The 13,811-nt window shown below is 38.7% G+C and overlaps 1 protein-coding gene across 1 annotated transcript; it reads right to left on the bottom strand.

Moving 5' to 3' along the window:
- Nucleotides 1-307: 307 nt before the first annotated feature.
- On the bottom strand, nucleotides 308-1,017 carry LOC136173446 (mitochondrial import receptor subunit TOM20 homolog). The gene has a single exon (XM_065943086.1). It carries the CDS (start codon nucleotides 981-983, stop codon nucleotides 546-548), a length of 438 nt encoding a protein of 145 aa, XP_065799158.1. The 5' UTR covers nucleotides 984-1,017; the 3' UTR covers nucleotides 308-545.
- Between the last annotated feature and the right edge of the window lie 12,794 nt (nucleotides 1,018-13,811).

Genomic DNA, 13,811 nt, shown 5'->3' with positions numbered 1-13,811 from the left:
CACTGATTTAAAGAAAACATTTCAAGGGTGGGGGTGAAGTTGTTACTATAGCATAGCAGCACATTACACATATTTAAGAGATTAAATGGAAAGAAATAATCTCTTATTTTAATGCTCAGTTTTGATGAACACAAGTTTCCAGCCAACTTTCTGATGTAGAACAAAACAAGTACATTCTTCAGTTTTCTTCTACACTTTTTTGGGCCTATCTTTCAAAACTGAGCACTGGGTCTTTTTAATGTAAGTAATGGGATGTAATTACATTCTAATTACACATTTTAAGAATAAACAAAATGCATATTTCAGTAATTCATAGTGTATTTATAAAATGAAAAGTTCTCTATCAAAATACACTTCTCACTGGGAAAAATAAATGAAACAGACAAATGGATTGACACAAAGTAAAAATTAACTTTGGAAGACTTCACTGTAGAGGACAGTCCATAACAAGCTCATCTGCCTGTACTCCCCCAGAACCGATCATCTTCCGAGTTAAGATTTTAAAAATATGTTTTAATTTAGATCATTATGTTGATATTTGTTTCTCATTCCACATCATCTTCAGCCAAGCTCTGAGCACTTACAATTCGCTGAGTAACTGTTGGGAGCTTAGTCAGAAGCATCTGGAACACTGGTGGTGGAAGAGTTTGTTGCAACACTTGCAGTAACTGCTGTGGCTGTCCACACACAGCAATTGCATTTGTCAGATGGTCCACACCCTTCTCATATTCACCTTGAGCTAGTAATTCTTCACTAAGCTGTATTTCTTCTAGAAAGAATTTCTGAACGGCTTCAGCATCCTTAAGGTCAGGTAACCTGGAAAGCCCAGCTCTCTCCTTGGCAAGCTTTTGTTTCTTTCTTCGTTCTCGCAGCCAGTTCTTGAAGTTGGGGTCACTCCGTCTCTTGCGGTCGAAGTAAATGCAGTAACCGATGAAAAGGGCCCCGCACACACCGGCGGCGATGGCGCTGTTCGGGTCCACCATCGTCTCTCCACCGAGGAGCCGGGTCGGCTGCGGCGGGGCCGCAAACAAGCCGTTGACCGCGAAGCCTCGGATCCGAGTGTGCGGCTCAGCCCCAACGCCCTGTTTGTTATTTATTGTTTTTGAATATACAGTGATTCTACTCATATAGACTGGTCAGAGATGGAATGATGAGCTGATTAACGGAACAGTCTAGTTAAGAGATAGTATATATAACATAGATGAACAATGATTTTTGAAGAATTATTAATGAAATAGTTAATTCAAAAAGTATATTAATTATGGTAGAGTTGTTTTTCCATGGTTCAGAAGGGAGAAGCTCAAGGAAGTGTCCCCCCACCCCCACACCGTTCGTTTTTCCATTACAGGCTGAAATGATGTTTCCTCACGCTCCTCATCTCAATCACCTGAATCCTCTCAGTTCTTATCAGTGTTCTCTGTGCTTATGACTTCCCAGAGTTGAATCTTTCAGTCATATTTCCACATCAGTAAGAATCAGTCACTTTAACCTCTTTGTAGCTTCAGCTCATTCTTGTATCACTTTCACTAACTTTTTTGTGAAGAAGCTCCCCTAACCAAATCAAGAATTTATGTTATGGTATTTCTGTAAGGCTTTAATTTAGTACTGTCCATCCTTCTTCATTAAGAGAAGATACAGTAAATATAGCACAAGCTCATAGCTTTCTCCAAGAACTTTTAAATATTGAATAAACACTGAATTGAAATTTAAGTGTAAGAAATATTTTAAAGTGTACATCATTTATTCATTCATTTAATTATTCATTAGGTGAACATTTATTAAACATCCATCATGTGACAGACACTGCTTTAGGCATTGGAGATACTAAGAAAGAAAATCATGATCCTAGCTATCAAGGAGCTTATAGTTTAAAAGAAGAGAGACTGATACATAAAAATATGATTTTAACTCAGTGAAATAAGTACTACTGTGGAGGTTTGCTGATGATCAGTTGTGGCATAAAGAGACTAAATGATCAACTCTACTTTTAAAAAGGTGCTGCTTAGAGAACAAACTTATGGTTACCAGAAGCCAAGGGTGGAGGGGAAGGGATAGTTAGGGAGTTTGGGATGAATGTGTACACAGCGCTATATTTAAAATGGATAACCAACAACTGTATAGCACAGGGAACTCTATTAAATATTCTGTAACAGCCTAAATGGGAAAAGAATTTTTAAAAGAGTAGATATTTATTATAAAATAAAAATTTCTTAAATTCAAAAATAAAAGATTACAAGGTTCACAGAGGAAGATGCTTATAATGAATTGTGAAGAAGAGGTAGAAATTTTCCCAATAGATAACAGCAAAGAGAGATGTTTCAGAAAGATGGAAGAGCGTGTGCTAATGTAAAGAGGCAAGTAAGAGTAACTGTTACTTGTTCCCAGTAACTGGGAACTGGAAGCAGTGTAATAGGACAATCCCTAAGACAAGACCTCATGAGACAGGGTTGGAAGGGCTAGATCCTAAATGGTATTGAATACCTTGATAAAGGGTTTGGATTTCATTCACTTGGCAGTGGATAGTAATTGGCTGCTAAATGGGGAAGTGGTACAATCAGATCTGTGGTAAGAAGACTATGATCGATTCCATGTGGATGGATATATGGTAAGACTAGAGGTAAGGAGCTACTAGAGATAGATGAAATAGTTGGCTGACTACTGAAGATTCATGACGCTAGAAGGCATTTGCTCCATGAATGTCAACATTTGCTAGATCTCTCCAGGTGGAATCATGTGGCTAAAGGAATGTGAGTAAAAGTGTGTAGGGCATTCTGAGCTAAGGTAGTTAAGTGAACCTACCTCATACTGTCTTCCCTTCTACAGCAGCCCTGAACATGAAGATGGCTATGCCATAAGACGGAAGGAACCTGGATCCCTGAGTCAGAGAAGAGAGAGCTATGAAGATGGCTATGCCATAAGACGGAAGGAACCTGGATCCCTGAGTCAGAGAAGAGAGAGCTACCAAGAGAGCCACCCAACCAAGAATACATACACTGAACTTTGCCTGCATGATAAGTAACTTCAATCATGTCCAACTCCTTGCAACCCTATGGACCGTAGCCCACCAGGCTCCTCTGTCCATGGGATTCTCCAGTTAAGAATACTGGGGTGGGTTGCCATGCCTTCCTCAAGGGGATTTTCCTGACCCAGGGATTGAACCCGCTTCTGGCATGTCCTACATTGGTCCTACATTGGTAGGTGGGTTCTTTACCACTATCGCCACCTGGGAAGCCCACACTGAACTTTATATGAGTAAAAAAGTAATTTGTGTGTGTGTTTAGTCTCAGAGATCTAAATATTGTTAAAACTGTTAGATTATCTCATCCAATTAATCTAATACAGGAGGAGTATTAGGAGATGTTTGCAATATTTAAGATAAGATAGAAGCTTTCCATATTATATCCTGAAGTATAGGATCCTATGGAGAAAATAAGTGGAAAATGGAAGAAATGGGGATAATAATTTATGGATAACATTAAGAAGGCAGAAGGAGATAGGATCCAGAGCACAGGAAGCATTAGCTCCTTCAGCAGAAGGTGTAAGGAGGGATGTCTCTTCATTTAAAACAGAAGGGAAAGCATATCTATAGGTGAGCAGTAAGAAGGTGCCTGGTTTTCTCTATGGCATAAGAGGTAAAGACATGCTGAGAGAGTGAAAGGATAGCTGTAAAGGTTCAAGACAAATATAAATAGCAATTTCTGTGAAAAACAGGAGAGTTGTGCAGAGATATTTAACAAGCAAAAGGCCACCAGCCTACATGGTTGGATAAATCTAGCTCATCATTCTGGGTGGAGGGGGCAGATAGGTGGGTTTTAGGATTAATGAATTGCAGAATAGGTGTAGTGCAAGAACAAAGGAATGGTGGAATTGGCTTAATAAGTTAGGATAGGCCTACCTGTTGAAACCAGGGCCCCAACAGTAATTCAGTGGCTTAAACAAGATAGAATTTTCCAATTCCAGGTACAATAGAGTATTCTGCATATGCCACAATGGATGCAGCTTAAAAAAAAAACAAAACTTGAACATAATGTACAGAGCAGATTTTTGAGGACTCTGAAAATTAAATTGTAGTTGGTAATTGGGGAAGAGGACTAGAATTTGAAGTGCCATCGAATTGGTAGACAGTTTATCATCTTTTTCCTCCAATAAGCAGCACAAAACCTGAATGTGGGCATCTGCACAGAGGGAGCTCCAGGAGAAGCCCTCTAGCTCTGGCTCAAAGAGCAGGGAAGGCTCTCCTAATGCTCAAGAGAGTCAAGGAGAGCCCTCTTTCTTCTTTTCTCTGTTTTTCTCATGGGATTTCCCTGAGGAATCCCATGATGGCAATGGCAGTGTCTGTAGTGACAGCTGGACCTGTGGATTCTAAATGCTGAGAGAGGGGAACTTGCCTCTCTGATCAGAGGAGCTGTGATCATCTGTGTGGGACAGACTCCTGTTGCTTTTTGTCTTCCCTCTGTCCTCCTGCTGGTTGACCCTGGACATAAGTGTAACTGCAAAAAGATGCAACTGAGTGAATAAATATAGCTCCAACTTTTTGGTTACAAAATTTCAGGTAACCAGAAAATGCTGAAGAGATTGTCTTGGGGAGAGGATTGGGAAAGAAGGCCCATAAAGTTGCCTATGAATTCTTGGGCTCACTTCCAAGTCCATACGCCCATGCCCATGTTGACCCTAAAGAGCATATAAGTTTAAGAACTGAACTACAGGACAGATCACCAAGGTTTCAAATTAGCCACTGGGTGGTGCACATGCAAGACAGATCTGAATAGCACTGTTTTGAAATCAGCCATCACACTGAAACCACAGAAAGTTGGTTGGAACTTGTACCTGAACTCAACTGGGTCAATTATCTGTTAAAACAAATACCCATAATCCCATAACATAATATTCAAAATGTACAGGATACAATCTGAAAATAATCAGCATACAAATAACCAGGAATATCTCAACCTTGCATGGCAAGAGACAAATAAGAGATGCCAATGCCAAGATGACATGCAAGTGAGAATTATCTGATAAAGACTTTCAAGAGCAACTATTATAATAGTGCTCCAAAAAGTAAGGGCAAATGTTCTTAAAATATAAAAATCTAGAAAGTCTCAGCAAAGAAATTGAGGGTATAAGGAAGAAACAAGGGGAATTTAAAAAGCACATGACAAAGAAAAAGCTGAATGGTCTCAACAGTAGACTGGAAATAGCAGAGGAGACTGTAGATGAACTTGTGAACCAATTGAAAGAATTTACTCAAAGTGAACAACAGAGAGAAGAAAGTTGGTTTTGTTTTGTTCTGTTTTTTTGTGCCGTGCCGCACAGCCTGAGGGATCTTAGTTCTCTGACCAAGGATTGAACCCAGGTCTTCAGCAGTGAAAGTGCAGAGTCCTAACTACTGGACTGCCAGAGAATTCCCAGGTTGTTTTTGTTTTTAATGAATAGAATTTCAGATATCTGTGGAATGACACCAGAAGGTCTAATATTGATGTTGTCAGAGTCCCAGAGAAGATGACAGTGCAGTGTAAAAAAATATTTGAAGAAATAATGGCTAACCAGTTCCCAAATTTTGTGAAAGACATGAATCTCCAGGCTCAAGAAACTCAGCAAACCTCAACAGGATAAACCCAAATAAATCTATGCCCAGACACATTGTAAGCAAACTTACAAATTAACGGCAAAGTGACCAGAGAAAAATAACACACTATTTATGGGCAAACAATAATTCAAATGACTGTGGAATTCTTATTAGATACTATGGAGGACAGAAGAAAGTGAAACAATATTCCTAAAGTGAAAAAAAGAAAAAACACTGTCAAATCAGAATTCTATATCCAGCAAAATGCCTTCAGGAAATAAGGTAAAAAAGACATTCTCAGTGAAAGAAAACTAAGAGCCAACAGGCCTACCCCAAAATAATTGCTAAAGGAAGCCATTCAGAATGAAAAAAAATAATACCAGAAGAAGAAAACTTGGGATATCAGAAATGAAGAGAGAGCAAAAATAACAAGTACATAGATAAATATGCTCTTCTCTTTTTGAATTATTTTAAATACTTTCTAAAGCAAAAATTAGACAATATCTAGAACTGAACAAAAATGAAAATACAACACATCAAAATTTGTAGATGCAGTTAAAGCATTGCTTAGAGAGATATTTATAGCATTAAATGTTTATATTGGCAAAGAAGAAAGTTCTCAAATCAATAATCTAAACTTCCACCTTGAGAAACTTTTAAAAAGATGAGCCAAATCAACCCCAAACAGCAGAAGGATGGAAAAATAAAGAGAAGCACAAAAAGCAATGAAACTTAAAACAGAAAACCAATAGAAAAATATCAGTGAAGCAAAAAACTCAATAAAACTGATAAATCTTTAGCCAGAAAGAGAGGGAGACAGAGGGGAGTGTGAAGCAGTGGGCAGGGATTGCCAGTATCAGGAATGAAAGAGGAAAATGAGTATAAACCCTACAGACATTAAGAGAATATTAAGGTGATAATATAAAGAACAACTCTACACACAAAAATTCAACAACGTTCATTAAATAGACTAATTCCTTAAAAATTACTATGACATGTACTAAAGAGTAAATAGATATTAAAGAGATTGAATTCATGGTTTAAAATCTTTCAGAGAAAGAAAGCTACAAGCCTACATGATTTCACTGGTTCACTTGGTTTCATTTGCCAAATGTTTAAAGAATAGATAACATTATTTCTACACAATTTCTTCCAGAAAATATAAGAGGATGGAACACTTCCCAACTTACTTTATGAGGACAGCTTTACCCAGATACTAAAATCAGATAAAGATAGTACTTGGAAAGAAAACTGGAGACTAATATAGTGTAGAAACACAAAAATTCCCACAAGATATTAGCAAATTGAATCCTGTAATGTTTAAAAAAGACTAATACACCACAATCAAGAGCATTTATCCTGGCAATGCAATGTTAGTTCAATATTTCAAAATCATTCAGTATAACCCAGCATACTAATATCAGAAGATAGCATTAAGAAAATGAAAAGGTAAACTGTAGGTAGAAAGAAAATACTTGTAAAACAAAATATGTATATGATAAAGGATTTGTATTCAGAATATATAACTCTCAAGACTTCACAAAAACACAAAAGATCTGAGCAAACATTTTACCAAATAAGATATGCTAATAACCTACAAGCCCATGAAAAGATGCCCTAATTGTAGTCATAAGAAAAATGCAAATTAAAACTATGGTTTACTCAGAGGGGTAACTGAAATTAAAAAGATTGATGATATTAGGCTTGGGTGAATATGGAGAAACTGGTTTTCACACATTATAAGCAGGAATGCAAAATGGCAGTCACTTAAAAACTCAGTTTGGCACTATATGTAAGTACATATAGTCCAGGCTTTTCATTCCTAGATATTTACCTAATAAAAGTAAAACTATGTCCTCACAAAACTTGTATATGAATATAGCATAAGCATTCATAATAACCACAAATGGTAACAATACAAATGTTCATCATCTAGTGAATGAATAATCAAAATATAGTATATCCATGCAATAGAATATTACTCAACAATTAAGAGAAATGAACTACTGATACATGTTAACAGCCTGGATGAATCTCAAGAGCATCATGCTAAATGAAGGAAACTAGTTGCAAAAGAATCATCACGCTGTATGATTCCATTTATATGAACTTCTAGAAAAGTCAAAACTATAACAACCTGAATCAAATTAATCGTTTCTAGGGGAAAGAATGGACTGCAGAAGGGAGCTTTTGGTGGGTGATAGAGTGTACTGGAACTGGATTGTGGGGGGCTGCCTGCATGACTCTGTACACACGTACATAAAATTTACCAAAATTCATCAACCTATACATCTAAAAGTGGGTGAATTTTATTACACGTAAATCATGCCACAATACAAATGTAAAAATAAAAATGAAGGTTAAGTAAAGTTGTTTTCAGACAAACAAAACCTGAGAGAATTCAATGCCAGCAGCTGTAAACCAAGAGAAACACCAAGAAGTTCTTCAGGTTGAAAGAAAATGGTCTCAGATAGAAGAGCACTGACTAGGGTAAATGTGTGGTTAAAAATATAAGAATGCTAACTGTTTACATGAAAACAATAATAATCACACATGTAGAAGTAAAATACATGGATACAATAGCACAAAGTGTGGGAGTGTGACAAATGCAGTTTAACTGTTGCAAAGTTTCTTGCCTTATTTAGAAAGTGGTAAAATCAAAAGTATTCATTTAAGGTAGACTATACCAGACCACTTGACCTGCCTCTTGAGAAACCTCTATGCAGGTCAGGAAGCAACAGTTAGAACTGGACATGGAACGACAGACTGGTTCCAAATAGGAAAAGGAGTACGTCAAGGCTGTATATTGTCACCCTGCTTATTTAACTTATATGCAGCATGAGAAACGCTGGGCTGGAAGAAGCACAAGCTGGAATCAAGATTGCCAGGAGAAATATCAGTAACCTCAGATATGCAGATGACACCACCCTTATGGCAGAAAGTGAAGAGGAACTAAAAAGCCTCTTGATGAAAGTGAAAGAGGAGAGTGAAAATGTTGGTTTAAAGCTTAACATTCAGAAAACTAAGATCATGGCATCTGGTCCAATCACCTCATGGGAAATAGATGGGGAGACAGTGGAAACAGTGTTAGACTTTATTTTGGGGGGCTCCAAAATCACTGCAGATGGTGACTGCGGTCATGAAATTAAAAGATGCTTGCTCCTTGGAAGGATGACCAATCTAGATAGCATATTTAAAAGCAAAGACATTACTTTGCCAACAAAAGTCCATCTGGTCAAGGCTATGGTTTTTCCAGTGGTCATGTATGAATGTGAGAGTCGAACTGCGAAGAAAGCTGAGCACCGAAAAAATTGATGCTTTTGAACTGTGGTGTTGGAGAAGACTCCTGAGAGTCCCTTGGACTGCAAGGAGATCCAATCAGTCCATCCTAAAGCAGATCAGTCCTGGGTGTTCATTGGAAGGACTGATGCTGAAGGTGAAACTCCAGTACTTTGGCCACCTCGTGCGAAGAGTTGACTCATTGGAAAAGACCCTGATGCTGGGAGGGATTGGGGGCAGGAGGAGAAGGGGATGACAGAGGATGAGATGGCTGGATGGCATCACCGACTCAATGGGCATGAGTTTGAGTAAACTCCAGGAGTTGGTGATGGACAGGGAGGCCTGGCGTGCTGTGATTCATGGGGTCTCAAAGAGTTGGACACGACTGAGAGACTGAACTGAACTGAACAATACATCAAGAAAGCATATTGTATTATCTAGCCTGTGTGTGTGTGCTGAGTCGCTCAGTAGTGTACGACTCTTTGCCCCCTTTGGACTATAGCCCGCCAGGCTCCTCTGTATGTGGGATTTTTCAGGCAAGAATACTGGAGTGGGTTGTAGTTTTCCTCTTCCAGGGGATCTTCCCAACCCAGGGATTGAACCTGCATCTCCTGTGTCTCCTGCATTGCAGGTGGATTCTTTACCTGCTAAATCTCTAGGGCAACCACTAAAAAAAACCATGTAAGAATGTATAACTAAAAATGGAATAAATAAGGAAAATGGAATAATAAAAAAATGTTTCCATACTCCAAAAGAAGACAAAAAATGAGAAATAAAAGAAAAAACACAAGAGGACAGATAGGAGAGAAATAGCAAGCATTAGACTTAAGCTGTATCATTAACTATTGATTATTTTAATGTCAATGGTCTGTGATCCAATTAAAAGACAGTTTGCCAGACCAAATAAAAACACAAAAACCAGCTATATGCTATTATTAATCAGAGCCACATATTAGATGAAAAGATAAAGATTGAAAAATAAAAGGGTAAGAAAAGCTATCCTACCCAAATACTAATCAAAGTAAATCTGATATAGTTAAATTAATATCAGACAAAGTAGATGCTGAGGTTAGAAGTATTGCTAGAGATTAAAGGGAACAGTTTATATTTAAAGATATTTAAGAATATTACTCATTTCTATCTTCCTTTCTTTCATTAAGTGCTGTAATTATCTAATAATAGAATAACTGTATTCAGGTGAGAGGATGATTCCAAAATGCTTTGTCATTTCAAGCACAAAAATATGATGAAGTCAAGTTTAAAAAATTATTGCTCACCCATGCATGCCATTAGACTTTTGAGAGTGACAGCTTTGAAAATGTTAGGACTATTACATTTGCTGATCACCAAAGATTTTATTTTACTTCTGCCTATATAGCATTAATGTGCAGAACCATTCACTGCATCTGTCCTATGTAATAGTCTGCTTCTCTTTCCTCTTTATTCTTCTGAAGTCATGGGTAATGAACTCACTCAGAAAACAGGAGTGAGTTAGCACTGCCAAGACAGACCAGTCTCATTAGCTTCATGAAAATGGTCCAGGGGAAAGACCTTCATCAGCTATTATGTCCTGATGAGAGTTCAGTCATTACCTGTCTTAAAAAAATATATCTTAAGCTTTGAATTCAGTTGTTTTCTTCTTGGCATGCATCTAGTTTCATACACATCCTTAAATAGAAAGTAATAAATGTAGTGCTATAGAACTTTGTATAAATGTCAAGTTCTGTTATTATTTTTCACCAAACTAAGAATGCCATAATTCAGAAACCACATATGGCCCAATGAGATGCTTTTGCTCATAAAACCATTTAGTTTCTCTCAGGGAACTGTAGCCAGAAGTAGAGACACTGTCTAAACATTGAACCAGGAGCTATTCAGGTCGAATGCTGTGGAGGACACACAGAATGTGTCCATCATTCAGCAACTTCATTTGAACCAGAACCAGTAACCAAACAACAACAAACTGGACAATCTGTCATTTCCAAGCTTTGATGTTTTATAAGCTGGTGGAGATAAAATTCACTGTAACTGTAGGCACACTCGAACTCAGAGAGTTGAGGTGTGGCCAGGTCCCTCAGAGGAGTGAGTGGTTATCAAAGCGCAGAGGAAGCATCCTGTGGAGAGGAGCTAAGACTTTTGGTTGGTGGAGCAGGAGAGAGCTGGAGAGGGGAGCATAAAAACCTTTGCCTTACTCTCCCTGTTTCTCACCTCCTGCCAATAATCTCTATTGACCAAACACAACTGGAAACCAGCAAGCAAGTTGGTGCATCCTTTGTGGGAACACAGTAAGATGGAGAAGTGTATAGAGGATGTGGAGGAGCACAGGGAAGCTATCTAGCACAGGGGCTGTTGCAACTGCCTAGATAAGAGACCACCTGCGTGCGTGCTAAGTCGCTTCACTTGTGTCCAACTCTTTGCAACCTTATAGACTGTAGCCCGCCAGGCTCCTCTGTCCATGGGATTTCCCAGGCAAGAATACTAGAGTGGATTGCCATGCTCTCCTCCAAGGGATCTTACTAACCCAGGGATCAAACCCATGTCTCTTGTGTCTCCTGCATTAGTAGGCATGTTCTTTACCACTAGCGACACATGGGAAGCCCAAGAGCACCGGCTGAATTTGAATTCCAGCTCTGCCATAAACTGTGTGCTGTGTGACTTTGTGGAAGATACTTAACTGCTCTGAGCCATAGTGTCCTAGTCTTTCAAAATGAGATAAATATACTCACCTCACAGATTATTGTCAGAATAAGGTTAATGTGTATCATTTAGTGCCGTGCCTGCCACACAGTAAGTGCTAGATAAATGCTAAGTTATTTTCCCTTCTTCATTGAACTTATTCTCTGCTTGCCTCTTTTAAGCCAACCCTAGAAATCTACTTTCTTTTCAGCATTAACATGCTTTAGAAAGATCCTCTTACTCATAAAGGCCCTGGGAAAGTGTCAGGATCATTCCTATGTCAGATACATTACTGCAGTAAAATTGTTTTGGATCAGAATATTATTTAAGCAGAAAAACATTCACTTTTAATTCTTCAGAAAGAATTCCAAGGACTAATTTGGCCTTTAGCAAATAGTTCAACATAAATTACCACCTACTTACCAAAAGCAGCAGTTTATGTTTCCCTCGTAGCTCAGTTGGTAAAGAATCTGCTTGTAATACAGGAGACCGGGGTTCGATTCCTGGGTCAGGAAGATCCACTGGAGAAGAAAATGGCAATCCACTCCAGTATTCTTGCCTGGAGAATCCCATGGACAGAGGAGCCTGGCAGGCTACAGTCCATGGGGTCACAAGATACAGACACAACTTAGCGACTAAACCACCACACCAGAAGCAGCAGTTTTATTTCCTAGGGCCACTGGACACTGGCATCAGCTGTACCCTATTTGTTTGTGTCAGATAATGAGATACTCTGCATGGAGAACAATTAATTGGGTCGCCATTGAGTGAATCTCAGAAGACTTGCTGTAAGTCAATTGCTCATTCCAAGCACCTGAGGAATATTTTTTGTTGTAAACCTCACAGCAGCTTGCCAGGTTGTTTCCAAGTTCTGATAGAAAGTCTATAATGTATTCCTGGAATCATCTAATGTTTTTATCCATGATCCCTCAGGCTTAAATGTTTTCTGCTGTTTCATTCACTCAGTGTAATTCTAAAACAATGAGGGTTGCCTGCAGGCTGGACCATCAGAGGAGACTGGACCATGCTCAGGCTACGGGCTTTCCTTGTGGGCTGCTCTGATGACAGGGAGGAAAACTGAGGGTATTGAGTGCAGTATTGAGAAAAGCCCACAAAATGATAATTGCATGTGCATCTGCTTCTCCCTTCACTAAGCAACTTCACAGCCATTATGCCAGTTGAGGTGGGTAGGATAATTACTTCCTTGCTCTTTACAGATGAGAAAACTGACTCCCAGGGATGTTAACTAGCTTGCCCAAGGCCTTCCAGCAATTTGGGTTGACACAAGGGTTAGAATATAGCCTTCCAATTCTAAAGAACTTGTTCAGGGATGAAAAAGAAAACTTACATTGCAGGGTTACTGTTGACTGCCTGTTCTCTGAAAATGAAGCAAAGACCACCAGAACTTTAACAGTAAAAAAAAAAAGAAAGAAAAAAAAGAAGAAGAAGAAAGCAAAGTTTATTTCTTTAACAAGAAAACACTAATCAGTTAAAAACAAAAACAAATTCAGTGACTAGTTACTGAGAAGGAAAAGTCAGAATTTTATAAGTGCTTTAGAAAGATTCAAGGTGGTTATGCCAAGTAAGCACTGAAAACTACTTCTTTGGATAGAATGGAGCCAGACCCTAGGTCTTACGTGATTGATTTAACAAGCCCCATTGTTCATTGGTCTGGAGAGTCTGAGTAAGGGTTCACTCTAACTTGATGTTCCTTTTCCAGCTTCAACCAGTTACTATGGTTAAGTATAGCATTCAGGTATTTTTTGTTTTTTTAGGATTTTTGATGTGTACCACTTTTTAAGTCTCTATTGAATTTGTTACAATATTGTTTCTGTTTTGTTTCTTTGTTTTGGTTTTTTGACTGACAGGTTCATGGGATCTTATCTCCCTGACTAGAGATCCAACTGCCACCCTCTGTGTTGGAAGGAGAAGTCTTAACCACTGGACCACCAGGAAAGTCCCTAGCATTCAGTTTTGACATCTTCTCAAACTCTCAAAATCCTCAACTATTCACTGGAATTACACAGAGAGCTTGCTGAGGCACAGATTGTTGGGCCTAACCCCAGAGTTTCTGATTCAGTAATTTTGGCATAAAGCCTGTATCTCCAAGTTCCCAAATGAAGTTTTGTGGCTGTCATGGGGCCACGATTTGAGAACCTCTGTCCCACACACATGATGCTATAAAGGGGGAGTTTTCATTTTATACCTCTTTGTCACCAACATCCTCTCTAGGATCTAGCTACCAGATGACTCCCTCACACTCAGAAGGGACAGAGGTCTCTCCTGATAA

Source organism: Muntiacus reevesi, chromosome 8, assembly GCF_963930625.1.
Source record: "Muntiacus reevesi chromosome 8, mMunRee1.1, whole genome shotgun sequence".
NCBI lineage: Eukaryota > Metazoa > Chordata > Mammalia > Artiodactyla > Cervidae > Muntiacus > Muntiacus reevesi.
This window is presented reverse-complemented; position numbering and strand designations above follow the sequence as displayed.